Source organism: Corvus brachyrhynchos, unplaced genomic scaffold (genome assembly GCF_000691975.1).
Source record: "Corvus brachyrhynchos isolate BGI_N302 unplaced genomic scaffold, ASM69197v1 scaffold317, whole genome shotgun sequence".
NCBI classification, from domain to species: Eukaryota; Metazoa; Chordata; class Aves; order Passeriformes; family Corvidae; genus Corvus; species Corvus brachyrhynchos.
Genome location: NW_008239295.1, coordinates 646,420 through 669,785, shown reverse-complemented (window position 1 = coordinate 669,785; position 23,366 = coordinate 646,420). Strand labels below are relative to the sequence as shown.

The window sequence follows — 23,366 nt, the reverse complement described above, 5'->3', positions numbered from 1 at the left end:
GGTTAATCCACGGAGCACAGAGCCATCTGGCTGAGCTGGTTTGTTATAATCGAGCAGATTATGTTCACGGGACTCAGAGTTTAAGGCTCCTCTCCCATAGAGCAACTCTGCACAACCCAAGCAGACCAACTTTGGGACTTTGAATGAACGTATTTACATCCACCTTTCTCTTCATGTCGACTTTTCTGGAAACATTCACACGGATGCCATGGTTACTCCTACCACGGTAAGGGAAATTTGACGTTTTCTAATAGGGTCCTAAGAGGGCAGGGGGGGAGGGGGGGGAGAGGGGTCCTTTAAAGAAGTATAATAGGGAGGAGGTGGGGGTCTTGTAAGCGGTAGATGTGTCCCAAATGTTGCCTTCCCCATTGTGCCTCCTCCTTCCCCCACCCCTACTTGCCCTATAGTTTGCTTCAGTCCTGAGGTTCCCCTCTCCTCCTGCTCCTCACGCTGTTGTTCAGGTCCCTGGAAAGAAAGCGGCGGAGGAGAAATACGAGGTGCTACAGGAATCTGATTTAAGGGGCAAAAGCAAAGGAGACTTTTTGTTTTGTTTTAAGAGGGAAACCAGCAAGTTCAGATATAACAAAAGGGGTTGAAAATCTTGACCGTGGATTGCAAGAACCAGCCTCAGCACACGTAGCATGCTCGCCCTCCGGCAAAGTTAGAGCCCATGACAAGCAAAGCCAAAATTCCCAATTTCTAGACCTCGCCTGCCTCAGGTAACCAGCTTCACTGGAGCTTTCATATTTTGTGCGTGTGCCAGACACTGGAAACCCTGTTCATGACCTTTGAATCAATCCTGATTCTCCTCAAACCCCAACACTAAATTCTCCAGGAAGAGCTGGAGATCAAAAGATTCCCTGCACATCTGTGTCTAGGTGAAAAAGATACACTCGCTCTGTGCTGGAATGGCAGGGAAACTATTCTTGCGTTGCAGCTTCCAGCGTTTGGTGAGTGCCTTCTAGGAATGCAGCACACAACTAATCAACAGAGATGCACATCTAGAGAGCAAAATAGAAAGCTGTTTCTCATCTAAACAGCTGAAATGCAGCTTAAAGCGTCAGTTACTGGCGAGTCCTTATGGAGACACCAAACTGCTCTTAGCCAAGAGGGGAAAAAGTCCTTGAATGGTTTAGATAGTTTTCTGATCAGTTCTTAATCCTTCATTAAAATAAACGGGAAAGCTCCATGCTGGTCCTATCTCTCGAACTATAAATATGCAGTATCTGGAGAGATGGATATTTTGGATTGAATAGGGCTGCTATGCACACATTCTCTGGTTCCTATATTGCAAAACCAGTTATTTAGAGATGACTCTGTGTATGAGGGGGGTTGCTTCTCCCCCTCCCCCCTTTTTAAATAGACAGGGATGTGTGTTATATGGTCCAGACGATTGTTGTGAGCTACAACCTTTCAGAAAACACTCTTTGCTCTCAGGCTCGTGTGATTTGTTTCATGAGGAGTGCAAATGGTATGTAAAGTTTTGCCTTTGCATTGTGCCTTCAGGAAAATATCCAGACAAGTAAGAGAGGCATTCTCAGGCACAGAAATACCTGATATGTGCAAGCCTGCAAGTGGAGAAGCTGTGCAAGAAGCACCTATAAATGGGATGCAAGGAAAAGGGAAATTTAACAGTAATAAAAAAGAAAAAGAAAAAGAAAAAGGAAAAAAAAAAAAAGCCTTGCCTAACAAAAGCAGCAGAGAATGGAAGAGTTCAGCATGGTCCCAGCTGCTGGTAGTAAAAAGACCGGTCTGAGCTACACGTGCCAGTACCAGGGGCTCTGTGTGTGAGCATGGTGGGGGGACAAAACCCAGGCATGATTGCAGGTGGTGGGTCCAAAACATGGGGAGAAGAGGAGGCACCAGCAGAGCCAGCAGGGGAGTGCTTTGTGTAGAAGGGTGCTATATGTTGAGGTATGCAAAACACGTAGGTTTAAGAGGTTTTGTTTGTATTGTTCTGCTGTGGGTTGGGGTGTTTTTCTCTTCAGGGAACAAAAAATGAAATGGTGCATATAAAAGTAGATAAAAACTGGAGGGAAGGTGTTACACAGCTGAAATAAAGTGCTACGTGTTCATTGTTGTGCACTGGGGTAATAAGGGCAGGTGAGACATGCAAAGGTGGTCAGCTTGAAAGGGAAACTGCTGCACATCAAGTGGAAAAAGAGGATCTTTGTGGGTGGCAGCAAGTTTAGGAGCTCACAAGAGGAAGTAACACTCGAGAGAGATGGCTAAAGGTACAGGCTGGAGGCCGGGTGAGGATATGAAAGGGACGTACAAGGATGGTACGGTCTGCAAGGGGGAGGTTGGGTATCGAGTGGGAGTGGAGGGAGAAAGGTGAAAGCACAAAGGATGTTTGGAGGAGGAATTAAAATGTGAACTATTGGCTATTTGGAGAAAGGTATGGAAAATAATCAGCTACATGATGCTTGTGGGGGGCGTCAAAAGGAGACACCTTTGATTCTGTCAAGAAATAGATACGGGGATGTACTTACAAGGAAGGTATCAGAGTATGAAAGGCAAGGCTTGCATGGTGATGGAAACATGTGCCGAGAACAGGAACGCAGAGGGGAAAACGAGCTGGATGGAGATAGGGTGTGGTGAGGGGAAAAGGGTCCTGTAAGTAAGTGAAGGGGTAAGTGATTAGAGGTATTTCAGAGGAGGCTGGAAACCTGCAGGAGTGTGCTTCCTGCCTGCGAGGGAGAGACAGAACTGGGAAAAAGCCATGGGAAAGTGGCGTGAGGAAATTCAAGAGAGTGGAAATCACGGGGGCAGGGTGAACTGTGACGAGGATATAAAGCTATGGCAGGTGTTGAGAAGCACAAGAAAGGGAAAAAATGAAGGAATGCAGGAGGCATGAATGAGGATGAAACGAAGAGCTGTATTTTCTGAAAAGATGCGTAGGGAAGAAGTGGTTTAGAGGAGGTACACGGCAAGAGGGCAGAGAGTGAGGGGAAATTTAGGGGTGTGTTTCTTAGTAGGCAAAGAGAGGAAGTGGTGCAAAAGTGCAGTGGTCTGTTCTGCAGAATCCGGGATGCCTCTTTACTGGGGAATTGGAGTAACACAGGGAAAGACAGGCAATAAGTTACAGGGGAAGTAGTTGGGCAAGGAATGGCAAGTAAGGAATAATGGGAAGACTGTGGGAGGAGGAGAGCATACACAAACGAAAAGGAGCGATTTTCTGTTGCAACAGATGTAACAAATGTGTTTATATCTCTGTGGTAGGTACTGGCTGAGTGAAGCAGCAAGAGGGAATGGAACAAATGTGCTGGTGGGAAATGACTAAAGATATAAAGGGGTGGGAGGAGAAGGAATGGGAGGAAAAACTACCTGGAGGGCTGTATAAGCCACACGGCTGGGCGAAGGTCAAAAGTAAAGTGTGAAGTGTGTGGGGAGGCGAGTGGAGCTGGGAGCTGTAGGGCATGAGGTGGAAGTGAACGGGAATGACAGTTCCTGTTACAAGGGGTGAGGAGCTCAGCGTGGGTTGACACAGTACAGTGGTGTGGGAGCGAGGAAGGGACCTGTCAGGCTGTGCCTGCTTGCAAGGGCTGTGCAAGGGAAGGTGAAAGGAGGGAAAAGTTGTGTCTGATAAGACAGATTCGTGCACACAGCATGCTCAAAGGAAATGAGGGAAGTACAGGTGAGGATTGCAGGCCTGGGTGTGGGGCCTGGGAGAAGGAAAACCACCTATGGGGGAAGGAAGAGTGATGAGGAGTGAGAAAAATTTTATGATGGCTTAAGCCGTCTGTTGTTATCTGCCTCTTGGTGTGAGGGAGGCTGTCTAAGTGTGCAGGCCCTGTGTGCATGCAGTGCACCAGGAGAGCAGATTGGGAGTTCAGTGCAAGGGCAGAGCAAGCAGGAGGCACAGGTAAATCCACACAGTCCTTGATGATAGGTGCATGGATACATGGGATGCTGCTTCTGTGTGAGGGCCAGGGTGAATGTGTTCAGTGAGTGCTGTGCATATGGGACTGGAAGAGTTGCAGGTGATGAGGACAATCCAGGAAGAAGCTGAAATCCTTGAGGGGCGTGTAAGGACCTTGGGTTGCTCTATGGGATGAATGCCCATGTGGAAGTCCCAAAGGGACTTCCAGGAGGCCGTGCTGACGTGCAGGGTGGCTATCAGAGGCTGAGGGGAGCATCACGTGTCCACTGCGTTCATGGCACAGCTCTCCATGTCGAAATCACTTACATAAGGCCGGCACCAGGGGTGAGTTTTGTGAGTGCAAGGAAAGCAATGTTTGCATTGAGAAGGAGGGTAGGAAAGGATGACTAACCGGGAAAATGGTTTGGTGCGTGGGTAGCGATAGGACCCAACGTGCTCTAGATGTACCTGCCTTCTGCATGACTTGCACAGCAGGCAGGCTCTCCTCTAGAGATTTCTTTCAAGTTTTTTATGAAGAACTGTTGAATAATCCTTGGAAAATCCTAGTAGGTTTAACTACAATATTTAAACCAGCTTCATTCAGAAGCGTACCAATGCACCTTATTTTCACACATTAAAACCTCTGAATACTGCTGCTGGCACAAAGGGGCAGAGAGATTTCTCTGGGACAAGTTAACAGGGCTTTTGGATGAGCAACCATTGGGTTGAAGCACACAGAAGGACTACAGATGTCAGTCAAAGCAAAGAGGAAAGCACTGGCTTTCTCCATGGCTTGAAGCACTGCTGGAGTAATGTACAGTTGGCTGAAGGCTGTAAATGTAGGATACATCTTGGGCGTCAGAGAGAAGCACTAGGAACATATTTCCCTTCAAAACAATTGCGTTTATTGACAACAGCTGTTCTTCAAATCTGGTCTAAAAACATCTTCAAATTGTGTGGCTCGCCTAGGACTTTGGGGTCTTCTACGCTGAGTAGGAAAGTGCTTGTTTCCATCCATGGCTGGTGAGAAGCTTGTGAGTAATCCTGTGGGACTTGCACTGGAAGAAGTCAGTCTGATCACAGAGAACCTCTAAACTTTAAAGTTGAAGCCTCTGAGCCCAGACCTTACATAACATCAGTCCCATGGATCATGGTTCGTAGATCCTTTTTCTGTTCATTGCAAGGACCAATTCCTGCTAAAATAAAAACAAGCAGCCTGTGAAATGATAAGCAATTAGTGTTCATGCAGCCATAGGTGGTGTTGGGAACCCGCTGTCATGTTTTTCACACCGGTTTCCCACTGCAGAGTCCAGTTCAAGCTCTCCAGCTGGATAATTTTTCCTGGCAGTGCTCGCAGCTGGTTGCAGTCTGCGGGAAGCACCTTTCTCCTCTGGCAGGAGTGAACTTCCCACCATGGCAGGCTGCGGGTGGAGGGGATGGTGAAGCAGTTGTCCATGAGGGGGAGATGCAGTCCCAGACATTGGGATTCAGCTGGGCTGAAACCACACACCACAGCCTGCTCAGCCCACTGCCACCAGTGCTTTCCTGGCCTCTGACCACTCTGCTCCCTCCACTGGGGAAATAAAAATCAAACAGTGCCATCAACCTGTCAGCTGGCTGAGGGAAGAGAAAGGGATTGATGGATTGTTGCAGGAAGGGGAACGAAGCAAGAGCGAGTGAGCTGTGCTCAGTGGGGAGAATGTGGGGCATTCATGCTTGCCTGGGCTCTTTGCAGCCATGACACAGCCAGAGAAATCTGCTTGCAAGGGGCTGGAGCACCTGGGTGTCCTTGCAGATGTTTTCCTGTCCATGTGTGTGTGTCTCCTGGTGGCATCCAGGAGCAGCCAGTGGGAAGAGAAGTCGTGTGGGTAGGGATGACAGAGGGGGATGGCAGCTGTTTCTGTGTGGGAGACTCTTTGTGCATCTGTCAGTGGGGGATGCAGGGATCAGTCGCTTTCTGAGGGGACAGATGGGATGTGCGTGTGAAGAGAGAAGTGCTAAGGGTGGATATGGAGTAGTTTCAAGGTTGTGAAATGAGTGCTAGACGGAACATACACAGCTATGTTCCTGATTGTATCATGAGCCTCAAGTCCATAGGGAAGGGGAGTCCTCTGCAGGAAGCCTTAAGGGAGATTATACTTCGCAAGGAATTAAAAGAAAAACCTCACTGAAGCATCCAGTTCAGTTCAGAGTCTCCTCTTCTCCTCCACACGATACAAGCAAGCCAGGAAAAGTGGCCCTTTCCTTCAGGGCAGCAAGCACTTGAAAGATCACAGCAGCACCACATACTCCTCCCTCTCTGATCTTTCCCTGCCTGTCTCCTTTCCACCTCTTCACACACATGAGGAAGGGTCTTTTCCAGCTCAGCCTCTGAGGTTGGAATTCCCACCTGAGGGAACGTGTGATGAAGCTGTGCTTGAGCGAGGACGCTGCCGTGTCAGGGAAGGCTGTGTGTCTGTGCATGTCCAAACAGAGCTTGCTGGTTGTCATCTCTGGCTCAGAGAAGGAGCCAGTTGGTTGCATTTCGATGCAGATGGGAAGGATGGCAGGGTATTCCACGTTTCCATCAGGCATCATTGCCACTCTGCCCGTGACTTCAGAGGGAGTCACCACTTGCGTAGCTGTAACAACATGCAGATTCTGCAGAGCGAAGTCCACTTGTGTTATCTGTTAAAAAACCTGCACCAGAGGTGATGAAAACACTCTGGAAGGATTGCAACCCACAGAGTAAGATTTGCAGCACTCCCTCATTGCCTGTGCTTCCACTGTGCATGTTGCCCATAATGGAACCACAGCAATAAACGTGCTTCTTCTCAGTTGCTCTTTCACACCTTCCAGCAGTAAATTCCTGTATTTTGAGTCTGACCCTGCTATAGATTTTACATGTTTTATCTTACATTAGCTGAGTTAGCCTGTGAGAATCTAGTTAATTCAAAAATATATATTTCTAGGCAATGCCTTACAAAAAATTCATCCGCATTTGCCAAAAGTCTAAATTGATAGAGTCAGAGGTAACTAGCAGGGAACTGTAGAGCTGCAGAAGGAAGAAGTACTTTGTATTCTACATGAATTCAGGTTGTGAGTGTGAAATTTAAGCCCAGCCACTTCCTTTGAAAAGCTCTGTGGTTAGACAAGTTTGAAGACAGCATCCTCTCCTGTGACTTCTGCCTCACCCAGGAGATGGACACACTTGCAAGAATAAAATCAGCCTCTGTCCCCTCAAGAGATGGGATTTGGGCAGTATTTGGTTTCTGCTCCAAACATATTTTGTCTTTTAGCTGTCAAATATAGACCTCATAAATCTGATGGGAGACAAAACCAGAGTTGTTAAGAGGGACGTGTCATTTCATGTGCTGAGGGGTCTTTCCTGGATTTGTACATTCAAAAGTTGGAAAATATTTACCCACTTCAATGTTTTCAGCTCCTGTGAGAGGTAAAACTATTCCCTCCACTCATTTCTCAAACAATTTGCACAGTCAGATTTTACATGAGTGACTTTCCAAATGGATGATGCAGATAACTCTATAACATAAAAAAATCTTCCTGAAAGGATGGTTTTTCTCTGCTGTTTATCCATATTTGCCTGATATCCCACTTAGATCCCCTAACATCTTGAGCAACTTTCCTCCTTTGTTACGGTTTACTTAATATATCCCTCATATATTTGACTTAAGCTGTCCTTTGTTTAAGCCCATTCTTGTCTTACAGAGTTAATACGATTTTTTTCCTCTAAGCATATTCTTCAATTTCTTAATTATATTTGTTTAGTTTTCTGACTTCCCTCAATTTCATCCAAAACTATGTGGCACTATTTAGGAATAAAAGTGATGTTCCAAAACCAGGAGACCTCTTTCCTCTATTTTCCTGCCTTCTCTAATTACAATGACTTTTTACACTCCCTATTTTTCTCTTTTGTGTCTCCCTTCTACCATAAAAGGATTTCTGTCTAATAAATCCAGCACTAATTCCTTGTTTAAATCATGGCTAGTTAATTTTCATTATACCTATCCAACTTCCTCCCTAACATTTAATGCAGTTGCTTTTAACTGGTTTCTCCTAGACATACTATCTTAGGCTTTTCTCCTCTGAATCTCTTATTTTCTGCCCATTTTTCTAACAAATCTCTGTCCTTCTATATAGCATTTTTTTCTATCCTTTCCATTCTTTCTATCCATCTACAGCCCATTCCTTCTCCCATATAATTTTTCTTCAGGCTTACTCTTTAACTCTTTCAGACTGAGATGATTTTTGAGGTCCCTTCCAACCCAAACCATTCTATGTTTCTATGATTTTTACAGGGTAAAACTCTTTCCGAGAGAGATGGCAACCATCTCATCATACAGGGACACCACAGGGACACCTTTAGGAAATATTGCCTCAATATGTGTTTCTTCCTAGACGGGCTCTAGATGTACTTAGAACAAAGTATTATTAATACAAAATGTATTCATTAATTAATCTGGGCAGAGGCATTTTTTTCCCTGATCAGAGAAAATGTCTGTGTTCAAACTGCCTTTCTGTGTTCCCTTGTTGTGTTCAAACTGCCTTTTTAAGTCTGAAACACTCAGGAAATATGTTTAGTTTTTCTGTTGAAAGACAAATCATCACAAGTTCTGAGAAAAGAGAAACAATCTAAATACTACTGCAAGATGAGTTTGGGGAGGAGTTTTTGTAGTTGTTGTCGTTTTACCAAAACAAAACAAAAATAAACAAAAGCTTCATGGAGTTAAATCTTGCCCTGGGAAGCTAAAGCTGCTTTTCACATCTGCTAGGACAGGGAGTGGTCTCCCTTGGAAAGGTTTGCATTTTGGGGAAACAGAAATATTTTTAAAGTCCAGTGATGTTTTTTTCTGTCTTTCCTCTAGTAAGAAATCTTCCTGTTCATTTTTTTTTGTCATAGGTTGTTCTCATTTGCCCCATTCCTCTGAAATAAAAGCTGATGAATTTTCAGTGCTATCTGGTTTTGAACCACCATTAAGCAAATCTTACTGGTTTAGTTGTCCTTGCGTGAGTTCATTCGTTTACCACAATCTTTCTTTGCACCTCTGGCTCAGACTCTGCCTTTCCTGTCTCTGGTTTGACACCAGCACTTCCACTGATCCCAATGCATTTCTGCTTTACACAGGATCAGGGCAAACGTGGAAACCCAGCTGATTGCAGGTCAAATTCTGCCCTCAGTTGCACCCAGGCAATCCTACTAAAATTTGTGAGACTGTAACTTTGAATTTACATCTTGGGGTTTGTTTTGGGGGATTTTTTTACACCATGAATGCACATCCAAAGCATTTTAGTATGTTGAGCCATAGAAATCAGAGAAGGAGAGAGAATGAGCCTATATTTGATAAGTGATATTTTGATTGGAAAAATTACAACAAATACTTTTTTGGTTGGTTGGTTGGTTGGTTTTGGTTTGGGGATTTTTTAGTGGAATTTGTCAGCCCCTCAGAAACCAAGCATCCCCTGCTTGTTTTAATAAATTTTAACTTAGTCTCTGTGGACATCAAAGGCTTCTCCCTAGCTCAAAACCCTGTGTCCTTGTTGACCCATCCACCAGCCATCCAGAGACCAGGGAATTGGTACTTGGAGCTACAAGGAGAAAGCCAGTGAAGCCCATTAACCTGGAGAAATCAAGGGCGTGATGCTTCTACCTCACAGGGGACTCTTGGGCTTGGGAGGCAAAGAGAAATTCTTCAGGACTGGAGAACTAAACCCAACAAAATCCACCTCTAGTACAGTCTAATATCTCCTAATATGGTCTGTGTCTCTAAGATCCCAGGCAGCCAGATAGAATATTCTTCAAAGCTCTGTCATGTCTAATTTTAAATTCATCAAGTGACTGGGCTTCCACCACTCCACTTAAAATTTTCATACCATCCCCCATCCAACTTGAGTGCCATTCATTACTACAGGATTGAGTGCTTTCCCATAGGCAAGTTGTTAGCAACAACACAGCCCTGGGTGGCAGTGGGACAACTTGCAAGAGACCATTTTAAACGAGTGGTTTGGCTTCAATTTTATTTTTTCCTTAGTTTAATTCTAGGGGTTACCTTTTTGCGATGGCATTCTTTGAGGAAGAAGTGAAAGTAAAAGGTATCACTGTGGAATGTAACAGAAATATTTTAGTAAATAACCTGTTCTTGGAGAACAGCTCTTTTTCAAAAGAAAGGTTGCACTGGTGAGGCCACACCTTGAGTCCTGGGCCCAGTTTTGGGGCCCTCACTACAAGAAAGACATTGAGGGGCTGGAGCCTGTCCAGGGAAGGGAACGGAGCTGGGGAAGGGTCTGGAGTGGCTGAGGGAGCTGTGGGGGCTCAGCCTGGAGCAAAGGAGGCTCAGGGGGGACCTTCTGGCTCTGCACAGCTCCCTGACAGGAGGGGCAGCCAGGGAGGGTCGGGCCCTGCTCCCAGGGAACAAGGAACAGGACAGGATGAAATGGCCTCAAGCTGTGCCAGGGGAGGTTCAGGTTGGACATCAGGAGGAATTTCTTCACTGAAAGGTGGTCAGGCATTGGAAGGGGCTGCCCAGAGAGGTGGTGAATCCCCATCCCTGGGGATCTCCAAGGGACTACTGGACCTGTCACTCAGTGCTCTGGGCTGGGTGACAAGGTGGTGATCAGTCACAGGTTGGACTTGGTGATCTTGGAGCCTTTTTCCAGCCTCAGTCATTCTGTGATTCTGTGAAAAGCTCAGAACCATCTCCAAGAGATAATTGGTGTGTCTGTAACCTGAACAGAGTTCTGGGATGTAACTCCGTACAAATTACCATGCCTGCACCTTCCCTCATGGAGAGTTTCCAGATCCTCCAACCTATTAGCAAAACTGCACCAGGATAACCAACCTTAGTTCTGCTTGGATGGCAGTGCAAAGCTCTCCAGGGACAAATTGCCCAAAGACACCCTGCAGGTGCTCAGATCCCCATCCAACCTGGCCTGGAACACTTCCAGGGATGGGGCAGCCACAGCTGCTCTGGGAAACCTGTGCCCGGGCCTCAGCACCCTCACAGTAAAGAATTTCTTCCTATTATCTAGCCTAAATTTCCCTTTGCAGTGTGAAGCCATTCCCCCTTGTCCTGTCACTACAGTTCCTGATGAAAAGTTCCTCTCCCTCCAGATTTCCTGTATCCCCTTCAGGCACTGGAAGGTGCTCTGAGGTCTCCACACCCTTCTTCTCTCCAGGCTGAACAGCCCCAGCTTTCCCAGCCTGTCACCATAGGGGAGGTGCTCCAGTACCCTTATCAACTTTGTGACTTCCTCTGGACTTGCTCCAACAGTTCCACGTCCTTCTGTTGGGGGCACCAGAACTGGATGCAACATTCCAGGTGGGGTCTCACCAGAGCAAAGTACTCATGGGCACCACAACCTTCCTTCAGATGGGTCCATAAATGTGATTATTTTCATTTTTATCCATAAACACCCTAAATATTTATGGCTATTTAGGGAGATTCATTTACTCTAATTGCTTTCTGAATTTTCTCCTGATAAACTGATTTTTTTTAGCAATACATGGAAACTTATAGCCTACAAAGTAGCATCCAAAATTATTTCCTGGTTACCTGGCAGATTTCCATTGATGGATTTCACTTCAGTTTTCTCTGTCTTTTCCCATCCATCAGCTTCTATTTACCTCCTGTTGAATATTCTTGAACAGCCAGTTGCTAGCTCTGGAGATAACTAACTTAACAGAGGCCTAATTCTGACCCCACTTACATGGAAGAAGTCTAATGGCCCCCCAAGGAATAAGTTCATCTTGAGGCAGTGAAAATTTAGACCAGAGTCAAGACCTGAGAACTCAACAGAGAAACTATTGCCAATAGCCAGGGAAATGAGAGTGGTTGTTTTTGCACAAAAAAGAAAAAAAAAAAGAGTTTTCTTAACACAGAAACAGTTTTCCAAATGTGAACTTGCACAGCTTTCTCCAAAATTCTGCTCTGACCTGTCAAAAATTATCTAATCATGGTCTGATACTGCTCTTGTTTGTTTGTTTGCTTCCTTGCTTGTTTTCTCCTTTTTGCAAGAAGGTGTTAGTGAGGTGACTCCAGCTCTTTCAATTTTTCCATCCATGAAATTCTCATCCAGATGAATCACGTCAGACCAAATCTGAAGAACAAAACCCGGCATCCCACCTTTGATCTGTGGCAAATAATCCTATGTGCCATCGCCAGCCTTCCACAGGAATGTGGTCCAGAGCAAAGGACTTGAAAAGAACCTCAAAGATCCTTCTAAAAGCCATAAAATGTTTTAGCAATTTTGGGTTTTCCTCTCTTTTTCTTACTGAAAAGGAACAGATGGGAACAGAAGTAAACTCTGCCATCTGGAAAGACTGAAGGATAAGTATGAAAAGAGCCAGGTGTCAAGTTTGTTCATCACCAGCCCAGCTTTGTCAATTATCAACATCAAAACCTCGTCCGAACAAGGGCTGAATTACACTAAAGATAAATGATTTTGCAAAGCCATTTTTTCAGTATCATTTTGTCACCTAATTTTTCAACTATCTTGAAAACTCCAGTTCTGAATAGAAAAAGGAAATAAATTAATTGGAAGTTTTACTTCTTATGCCATAGGAAATTGTCTGTCTTGGTCTTTCCTACCCTCCATTGAACACTGCAGTCTGGATTCCACTTAAAGTCCATTAGCTCTGTCACAACCTTTTAATATTATCCTATATTGAATTTATATATTGGTAATTTGGACAGGTTGAAATGGAAATGTAGCACCTGTAAATCTTTGAGTGGGAAATCAGAAGCACAAAAATCCTTACAGTGCTGTTCAGTCTCTGGAGATTGTCTGAATCACTGATTTTTTTGCTTTAAGTATTTGAAATTATGTGTGTAAACGTAATTTTATATATATATTATAGATGTGTACACGTATATATGTGTACATATATAGATGTGCACTAACTGTACACAGAACAAGACTGAAGATGTCTTGTTCTTCATCTGAGTAGATTTTCTTGTTTTAATTATGTTTTATTTACATTGCATTTATGAGATTTCACACCACCTTTGGTTTTAATCTTATTATTATGTAAGTGGCTATTCCTTCTTTAAGCTTTCTACTGAAGGACATTTGAGCAAATAATTTCCCTTCTGCCTACTAATGATACTGATAATGCAGAGCCCCAAAAATACAAATAAGGAACCTGGAGTGACAGGGCAAGAGAGGATGGCTTCACACTGAAAAGCAAAATTTAAGTTAGATATTAGGAAGAAATTCTTTGCTGTGAGTGTGCTGAGGCCCTGGCACAGGTTGCCCAGAGCAGCTGTGGCTGCCCCATCCCTGGAAGTGTTCCAGGCCAGGCTGGATGGGGCTCTGAGCAACCTGGGGTAGTGGGAGGTGTCCCTGCCCATGGCAGGGGGTGTGGAACTGGATGATCCAAACCATTCCGTGGTTCTGTGACTCTATAAAGTTATCCAACAGTTCCAATCAATATTTCTTTATATTCCTTTTCTTCAGACATGCACACTAGCTGAGTTTCTTGGTAAATACCCTCAGCCCTCTTTTGCCTTCTTTTGCAGAACAATTTTGCTTCTCTTCTGCAAAACAAATCTTTCCAAAAGCTGGAGCTGCATAAACTGGTACTGTTTTTCCACACATAATGCAATCCTTGATGCTTCTTTTACAAGTTGGCTCTGATTGCCTTTTGTCAAATTTTGCCTGTAGTCTTCAATTATCTCCTGTGTCTGCATATTCCTAAGGGTTTGTGGTTTGGTAACCCAGTCATCTGTGGTTGTCTTCTGTTTTTCCTCCAAAACATGCAATTTGTTTTGTTTCTGCTGTGCAACCTGGCAATTTTTCCTTTTTTTTTTTTTTCTGTCTAAACATAGATCAGGAGTTTGTAATATTCTTTTTTTTATTCCCCTCAGTTGGATGCCTCTGTGCCCCAGCATCATCTGAGTAGATGAGGTCTGCAAGCTCCCCTGAGATTTCCTGAAAAAGACTCAAATATGTTGTGTAAAAAAAGGTTTCTCCAAAATTTTTTTAATCTTTATATGATGCTGATAGCTTTCAAAATTTCTTTACCACTGTCTTGCTCTTCTTCTCCTAATACAATGATAATGAAGTAAATCTATGACCTCTGACCAAGCCCCCAAGAAAAAAAGACACAATTATTGCTGCTTATGTCCTTTTTCAATGCATTCCTTATCTTTTTGAGAAAGCAAATTCTTGTTTGAATCCCTTCTGGTTTTTGACTTCAGGAAAGGTTAGGCTCTTTGAGGGCCTTTGGCATCTCAATTTTCTCATCATCCTCTTCTTCTCTTCAGGCTTTACATATGATCTTCTTTTTCTTATTTTTCTCCTTTGACAAGACACTGTGCCTTGGTGAGGGCTAGACAGAATTCAGACAAAGTAAAGGGAATTAAGGGCAAAGGCATCACTGCATTCCTCTTTCAAAAAGACTGAAATTTTTTTTCAAAGATCTTTAGAGGCACAGATAAATTGCTTTATCAGACTTCTGCACTACATCTCCATCTACTTAATCAGATGATGATTTAACAGTTTTGCTTACTTGCCTTCCCATTTCATAAAAGACTTTTAGTAACTCTGACCCTTGCTATGTTCCCTCCTCAATGTTTGTAGAGATTTAGTGGAATGGTTGTGTCTTCACCTCAGAATTTCTCCTTCTCAATCAAACTTGTGTCAGCATTTCTTCAACCTTATTTCTTTTTCTCTTGGTAGTATCTAATTTCCTTGCAATAAAAGTATTTCATCATGTAAAAAAATAATAATAAACCCCAACAACAAAAAAATGCCAAACTTTAATCTACAGCCTAAAATGTGAATTTAAATCAAGATAAAAGGAAGGGACCTTAAAGATCATCCAGTCCCAACCCCCTGCTGTGGGCAGGGACACCTTCCACTATCCCAGGTTGCCCCATCCAACCTGGCCTGGAACACTTCCAGGAATGGGGCAGCCACAGCTTCTCTGGGCAACCTGTGCCAAGGCCTCAGCACCCTCACAGGGAAGAATTTCTTCCTGATATCCCATCTAACCCTCCTCTCTGTCAATGTGAAGCCATTGTCCCTGGCCCTGTCACTCCAGGCCCTTGCCAAGAGTCTCTCTCCATCTTTCCTGTGGGCTCCCTTCAGGCACTGGAAGGCCACAATGAGGTCACCCCAAAGCCTTCTCTTCTCCAGCCTGAACAACTGCAATTCTAAAGCAATAACTGCATGGCTAAAGAATATTTCTGTTCCAACAAATATTTTCATATTTATTTTGCTATCATACCTAATTTTTAACAATTATTTAGAAGCAATTGGGCGTCAGACCAGACTGTCTCTTGTTTGGGAATTCTGGAAAAGCAGACACACCTTATTTCTATTTCTTTGTGTTCTGATGGTTACCTGACCTGAAATAATGCAAATATAGCTTTTCTTTCCAGTTCAGAAGGAAGATCAATCTGTTGTCCTGTTTAATTTCATTTATTGCTCATTGCAGTGAGGGAAGCACTCGTTCCCAGTGTAAACCTGTGATCTTCAGTGCTGACAGCCCAGTTTGTAGAGTCCTCCTATTTAGTGCCTCTGTGAACCCAGCGAACTCAAAGGTTTATAGTGAGGCCCTGATATTGGAAAAGGAATGCAATTACATGACTTGCTGATCAGTCCAGCTGTTTCAGAGGGACCAGCAGTCCCTGAAAGTTATAATCATGCTTTTGGAGAAAAGTGGGACCAAAGCTCTCAGGCTCTTTCACCCACAGCAAGCTGGAACTTGCACTCGCACGGAGCTTTAAGTGAGTAAATTCCTTTCATCACCTGGTTGTAGAAGGGTGTGCATCAGAAAAATGCAGCCCTTCTCACTGGGCATGGGTACATGGGGACTTTTCCCCAAAGAAAAAGGTCCTGCCTTTTTATTGGGTGAGAATCTTCGAGTCATGCACTGAAGATACCAGGTGACAGACAGCTACTGCTCACCACATAAAAAAATTCTTTAAAAAGAATTGGACCAGCTTTACCGTGTGTGTTTGAATTGTCAGGTTGTACTAGGATCAACTCACTGGGATTAGTGTTTTCATTTTGAACCCCTGAACTGCAAATATGTCGGGTGAGAATTTGTGAGGCAGTGGTCTGCCTGTGTCATAATGAATTCACACCCAAACCAGTTTGAATGAATGCTTTAAGGAAGATTCCTTGAGCTGTAATTAGTAATGCATTGCTAGAACCCAGGTACTGCACATTTAAATACTCCTCCACTGGCTCTTATTAGTAACACATTGCTAAACCCCAGCACAGCCCTCTGACATCCATTCAGTTGTTTATCCACTCACTCATTCATTCATTCTTGTTTCTTTTGTTTCGGGGAGCAAGTCAACTTCTTTATATTTTTCCATTTATACACTCAGCTCTTGGGGTATAACCCGATTTCCTCAGATGAACAGAACATTTCTGAGCTACTTCAGTTGAAAAAACCTCATTTTTCACAGATCAGGCACAAAGCTGTCTTTGGCCTCCGTCTCTTAAAGCACCACAATATAAATTTCATGGACACATTGATACAAACCACATTTCTATTTACACATAAAAATTCCTTTTATGTTGGCCTATGTAGTTTCAGGTTATAGGCAATGCATCTGCTTTAAAAAAATTAAGTACAGTTTGAGAGAAAAGAGGAAAATAATTTTGCCAGTGTTCAGTCCCCCTTTTTGTTTTGCTTTGCTTTCCATAATCACTCCTTCAAGCTCCTGCACTTTTAAGGGAATTTTGGGCTTTGATCTGAGGGTGGTTATTGTAAATTTGTAAAAAGAGTTATCTGAATGGGGACTTCTTGGAAGTGAAGTGTCTAGGAGAGGATGGGACAAACCCATTCCACCCATTTAGCAGTACAGCCTGTCATTTTGGAATATTCAGCCAAGCAAGGAATAAGGAGATCAGGACCAAGCACCAAAAGGGACATGTGGCAGAGCTGTTCCCCTTTTCCAAGAGGAGACCCTGCAGATCTTTGGAGATGCAGGAATCTTTGCTGGCAGCAGCCGGTAGGAACTCAAAGAAGAGGGAAAGGAGGGTGAAGGGTTGCCAAAACAGGCTCCAAAGTGTCTTGCTGTGACTCTGACCAAGTGCTTACAACAAACTGTCCAGGAGTAAGTTCCAGCTCAAAAAAAGTAGTTGCTTCGTGGAGGTTATTTGGCATGTCTGCCTGAATAGCAAACACACTGGGGTGGTGGTAGGGCCTCTATAATTCACTTATACTAGTTCTCAAAGGCTGGATTTCACCCTTACAGAGACCCAGCTTCGAGCTCTTCCACTTAGGGCCTATTTTTCCAAGAGCTCAGCCTGAGCCCAGCCTCATCCCCAGTCTTGTAACAGAGTAAGCTTCAGACAGAAGGAAAAAGGGGAATTCACCGAATATTTGAATATTTTTGACATATTCATTCAGTTCCCCACACCTTAATGCTCTGCACTGATCCAGTGATATCTGGGCCATGTGTGGTGGTGCCACCGGTTTCCAAATTTGTGCAAATACCCATGAAACATGGCTTGTTATGCATAGCTTGGCAGTTCAGAGTAGAGAGTCTGCCAAAAGGAGACAGGAGCCTTATCAGAAGGAGACAGGAAATTCTCAAGCAAATTTGGGAGTTGACTTTTGAGTTAGGAGTGTTGACAGGCACAGATCCCTCTGTCTGGCAGTTATCAATTCTTCCCCTTATAACTACAGGGAAAATCCAGGTGCCTCGGATTTTGACTGGGCAGGAGGTGTGTCCAAGACCTGCTTCTCCAGAGCCATTCTACTTCTGCAGTTCTGGTCCTGACCTGGGTCCCAAAGTGCAAGGGTCGCATTTCCATGCTCCAGAGATCTCAGAGCAGCTTTTGTTGCTTGTGAACGATTTCCACCCAAACATGATAGAAGTTTCTAAGCATATCTGACATTGTCAAAATGTGAATGCAACATTTCATCTGGATTTAAAACCCTGCCTAGGAAATGTGAGTGGTGCTGCTGCAAGTCAGCAGGTTGGTTTCCCTGTCAGGTGTGTGGGGTTTTTTTTCTCTTTCTCAGCCATGCATCACTCGGCTCTGCCAAATACCTACGTAGCTCTGATCAGCTCTAGCCACGAGGATGTTCACCTCTTTGTTTTAGTGTCTTGTAGGATTGCTTCAGCACCAGACAATGCATCCAGATACTGGTAGGAGTAGGATCGGACACAAGGTGAATGACAAATTCTCTTGAAGTGGAAAACTTGCTTGATTTTCCGCTAAATTATTCTGTCCCTATTGGCAGTTTGCTATTTCCACAGACTTGGCTCATAAATATTGGATCTCAGCCTAGCTGGGAAATTGCATTTCCATTTTCAACACCTGCTATGTGCTAGACTTCTATGAGAGTGCTTAGCTGGCTTTCTGCAAGGAGGGGGTACTTACAGTTCGTGTTGTTACCTGTGAGTGTTTTTAAAATGTACTTAGTTCTCACCCCAGTTTTGCCTTTCCAACTCCAGTTTTCTATGAATTTTGAAGTATTGGTGAGATTCTTACCAGATTTTCTGCTGTTCTTACACCACTGTATCTCATGCAGACATAAAAGATTCCGTGCTCTTCCTTACAAACCCAGACTTGGATATTCCTGGCTGATGTCTCCCTCCACATGCAGACTTCACAGTATGTTTGTTAAGGACTGTTTAGGAAGAGGCAATGTTTGCATTTCATGGCACTGTATGTATAGAGGCTGCAGAGAATCCAGCAGATCCACTGAGGTGTTATGTAAACAGGATATTTATGATAATCGTAATTATATGCGGTTGCATTAGAAATATTCATGGAAGCTCTGACACCCTCGTTGCATATTTTGTTTACCAGATCTCAATAACTATTTTAGTGAGACAGACAGGCTCAGGGCTAAATGCATTCCCTGTCAGGCTGGCAAACCTGGATTTCTGCCCATACACAGCATGGGTACAGAATCAGTGTCATATTCTGGGTTTTTCTTACACAATGAGGCATAAATAAGTAAAGGAAGAAAAAAAGTTTAGGAAAAAATTAAGCCAGTTGTTTTGGTGGTTAGGTTTCAGGGGTTTTTCTAGGACCTGTTATCTTTTGCTGTCCAGTGAACTTGAAAAGACAATGAATTCAGGAATAGGCATTAATACCAAACTTGAAATAACATATCACAGTGTTTCTGTGCAAGTTTTGTCATCTATTAGCCATAGATTTGCAAACACATTTTTGTACATGAAGCACACCTCTCTCTCCTCTTGCAGCAGCCCTGGGAATCTCAAGGAGTAGAAGATTTGGTCAAGAAAATCACATTGAATCCTAAAGGGAAATAAAGAGATTACCATTCTCGTATTCAAAAACTCTTCCCTGTAAATAAATGCCTGTTTATCCTGTTCTCAGCAGCCTCCAGTGATGAAAATTACATGTTTTCTAAGCATCCTGTTGCTGTTAGAAGGGCACTCTGTGCTTGCCTGATCCTTCAGCCAAGCAGTTCTTATCTTGCTGCACTGTCACATCAAGAGGGACAAAAATCTGTTCTGGCAACTTGAGCTCAGGAGGTTTCGGCTCATATCCTAATTTTCTCCTCATGAAACAATCACTTAGAAAGAGAGGTACAAGTGCAGGTCTCATTCTGTGGCAAGGCTATATTAGTAACAGGATTTGGCTGGAAATTTACGACACGGTTGCTGAACAGGTCATTGATGTTTTCCTGAATCGTAGGACCTCTTACTCTCAATTGCATCATTCAGTTGTGTCCTCAGGTTGAAGCACTTGAGGTCCCTCTGCATTTTTAAATTTTTGGTAGTGCTGGAATCAACAGCACTGTGGAAAGCCTCACCTGCTGCTTCTCACAACTGCATCATGTAGGAGAGATTCCTCTTCCATCTGGTACAACCATGAAAAATAGAAGGACTGAGTTAAAATGACTGATGAGAAAAGTGGCAGGAGATTCCTGTACTTAATGGATTTGTTGCTATAGCCTTCAAGTATGGGTTTAGCTTACAGCTGGCGGAAGAATAAAGATGAAAATGCAATTTCCTGCCTCTCAGACTGAGTGAAATACACCTGGGAATGAACAGGACTAGGGAACACAATTGTCTGGAGTCCCTGAAATGGAGGCTGGGTGGCACATGAGTTTTGCTGCTGCACTTTTCACAGGAGCACATTTATCTGCTGTGTTCTTTCCTCGGCTCTCTGCTAAAGGTTATCACTGCCCTAGCTTTTATACTAGTTTCAAACATTTATGCATTAATCAGCAGAGATATGGCACTGAACTTTTGCTTGAAATGTCTGCATATTTACTGTCTTGCATGACATATGTATGTATCATTACTGGATGTTGATAAGAACAAACAAGAAGGAAATATTTAACAGACCCAAATAAGCACTATACTTAGCATATGATTTATAGGCTTAAAATGGAGTCCAAATGCTAGTGGTGGGAGCCTTGTAAACTGCATGTGCAGTATTGTGTTCTGCATCAGCACTTAAAAATGAAAAATTAAAAATTAAACATCGGCTCCATTTACTTGGGCTACAATGAATATCTTCAGTGCCTTATGAATTACTGAGGTGTGCTTATGTGCCAAACTAAAAGCAAACTAAAAAAATCCCCAAACACCTACAAGAAAACTCCTCTCCCTACTTGACAAGACTTTTTGAGTCAGAGACCAACATGTGCTTATGCCATCACAGTCTGGATAAGGCACAACGGAGCATTGCAGAGTACATGAAAACAAATTCTTTCACTGGGAAACTCCTTTGCAGGTCACTCCTGGAAGGCAAAAACAGTGATCTCCATTTTCAGCCCTCTCCAAAATAATCACCAAGCAGCATTTCAGAAGGTCAAGTGGTCTCAGAAGGAGGTGGGACCAATGGAAAAACTTTCCAGTGTCAGACTTTCATCCATGACAGCTAAAACTGGGGGTTTAACACAGAATAGGAGTGAAGGAGAGGAATGGAGAGTTTTCATACAAAAGGAAAGCACAAACAGAGAGAACCTGCCTTCAGAGAAAGCAAAAGGTACTATTTCTTTTCTGCCCACTGAAAGCAAAGATATTAGAACCCTACAGACCAATACAGAGAAAGTCAGTGAGAGATTCCTAAATATTTTGGTGGATTTTGGGGTTATACTGAACTTCTGATGTTTCATGGACAGGCTGCTGGCATGTGGGTAGGAGGGATGCAGTCCTGCCCATCTTAGTTCAGAAATTAGGCAAACAGTTGATCACAGAACTAGGGGGTCATGCCCTGCTTGTCCCATGGAAAAAAATAGGTAGGCTTTTGCGGTGCTGGCAATTTTCTTGCTCTCCACCCTTCCCAAGGCCTGTGAACTGGAAAGCAGGCACAAAGCAGGGCAAAATGTTGAGGCAGTCAGGAATCAGGAACAACCTATGCTGGCTGGTGCTTGGGGAGACAAGAAGCATCACTGAGATGTAGAGTTTACAGAAAAAAATCTAACAGCTCATATTTGTATTATGCATTTATAAATTCCTAGAACTCAATTTTACAGGGTTTTTGATTAATGGCTGTGCTGCAGTTCAGCTCCAGGCCTATTGAACTTACTGTACTGGAACTGAGCAAGACATGCACAAACCAAATATGAGCACTACTACTGGACTGTGATTTAAAGGTAGTTCTTTGCTCAAAGGCATTGCTGGGGCAGCTCTGCTTATTGTACATGTAGAGATCAAAGTGAAGGGAAGGCCTCTCAGCAGCCTTCTTAAAATCAGAGTCAGGGGTGTGTTTGTCTCAGATACCTCCACGGCAGAAGAGCTGAAGAACAGTGATTTCCCCAACACCCTTACAGCAAAGCAGGTGCAGAGCTTGTTGATGTATGAATTCTCCTAATTATGTCTCTATGTCACTTCCATCACAGTATCTTCCAGGAGCATGGCCAAGAGCTCCATTTCCTTCTGCTGGTGTTGCATGCCAAGTGTTCCCACACTGTGGTATTTGACATTAGTGCTGTTTCTCCCACACTTCAAAGAAGACATCTGTGGTTATGGCTGGCAAATGCCAACTTAATTGTTGATTATCATGGTAATGTAGTCAAAGCAGTCTCGTTCTGCTGAGGTGGGAGTCACTTAATTAAATACAATCCTTATGGCTATTAGGATTTGTGAGGCTAAACGGGATGCCTCTAATCTATTGTTGTGCCAACTGGAGTCAAATGAAGGCAATGTGGAAAAAACAACAACAACAATAACAAAAAAAACCTGGATGGGAAACCTGAAGACTTGCCAACATTGAGAGAAACTTCTACAGGCCACACCATAGCCTGTGGTGCTCCCAGACAATGCAACTTCGTCTGGGAAGTGGAATCACTTTAGAAGGTGAAATATCCGTTTGATCCCAGAGCTGGGATGTGAGAACAGGATCCCTGGCATATTTCACCCACCCTCCTGCAGTCACTTCTAGCAGGAAATAAAAGAAAAGATTGATAATCATTGTTGATAATGCAAATCTTTAAAAATTTGGCTGACATTTGTACTCCCTTTGAAAACATAGGATTCAGGCAACTAAATCTGTTTCCCCTCACTTCTTTCTGAGTGTAGCATAAATTCGAAGCTCCATGTCTCTTCTTCCATACACTGTGCAACAACAACAACAAAAAGGAGCCCACCCACTCCTGCACACAGAGTAAATCCAGAAAACTGAATATTCAGGTGAAAATTAATACTGGAAAATTGTTTCTAAGAGTTTCTCCTTTAGGGGTTTGGCTTTGTGTTTATAAAAACAAGAAACAGTTGCAATGATGCTGGATTACTAAATAGCCCCAGAACAAAAAAAGAAAAAATTAGGAGCTTTAAAGTTGCTGAAATTCATTTAATTAGACTTATGCAGTGTAAAGGGCTTGACACAAAGACAACCTTAGTCTGGTTTTAATGAAAATCTTACTAGTTTTTATGACTCTTTGCACTTGGATGAATGTCCTTTATTCTTAAATATAAGAATTATACTTAAGAAATTAGCATTATCTATTTATGGCAGAATTACATCTTTTTCTTTTTATTGGGTTCCTTCGTTACTCATCCTCAACTTACTTCATTTTTTTCTTACCTCTTCTTACTTTCTTCAAGATTTGCAAAGCATAGTGGTTGTGATTTCCTACTCAGGGCACTATTTTGAAAGATCAACTGTGTGGAGTGACTCACATGTTTCTTTTTAAAGAAAACTTTCATTCACGTCTGTTGAAGTCCTTGCTTCCAGATGGTTCAAATATAAAGTAGCATTTTTCTTGCCATGCCACACTGTGATGGTTCAGTCACAACCAGGGGCTGTCAAGCAAATGAGGCCCTGATTTGTTATTTCAGAAGTCCCTGCTGCATGATTTAAGGATGCCAAGTGGGTCAGCCACCAGTCAGACACTGCAGCAGACGGTCAAGCTCCAATAGGAGTGACAGGCAGTCATAAAGTTGCCATTTTCATGGGAGAATTCATGGGAGAAGGTTAAAAAAAAACAAACCCAACCCAAAATTACAATCCAAGACCGTTAACCCTGGAGGAAAAAAAAAAGTGATGCTTTAAAGATGAAAGGAAAAGATGTTGAAAGTGTGTTCATACATCTTTGGACTGTCAAGAT

The 23,366-nt window shown here is 43.3% G+C and overlaps 1 protein-coding gene across 1 annotated transcript in view; it reads left to right on the top strand.

Annotated features, from left to right (window-relative positions):
* The first annotated feature begins 6 nt into the window (after positions 1-6).
* NTF3 (neurotrophin 3) overlaps positions 7-23,366 on the top strand; it is a 49,094-nt gene continuing 25,734 nt past the window's right edge. The window contains exon 1 of the mRNA XM_008638546.2: positions 7-226. Coding sequence (XP_008636768.1) covers positions 209-226 — 18 coding nt within the window. The 5' untranslated portion in view covers positions 7-208. The remainder of the gene's footprint in view (positions 227-23,366) is intronic.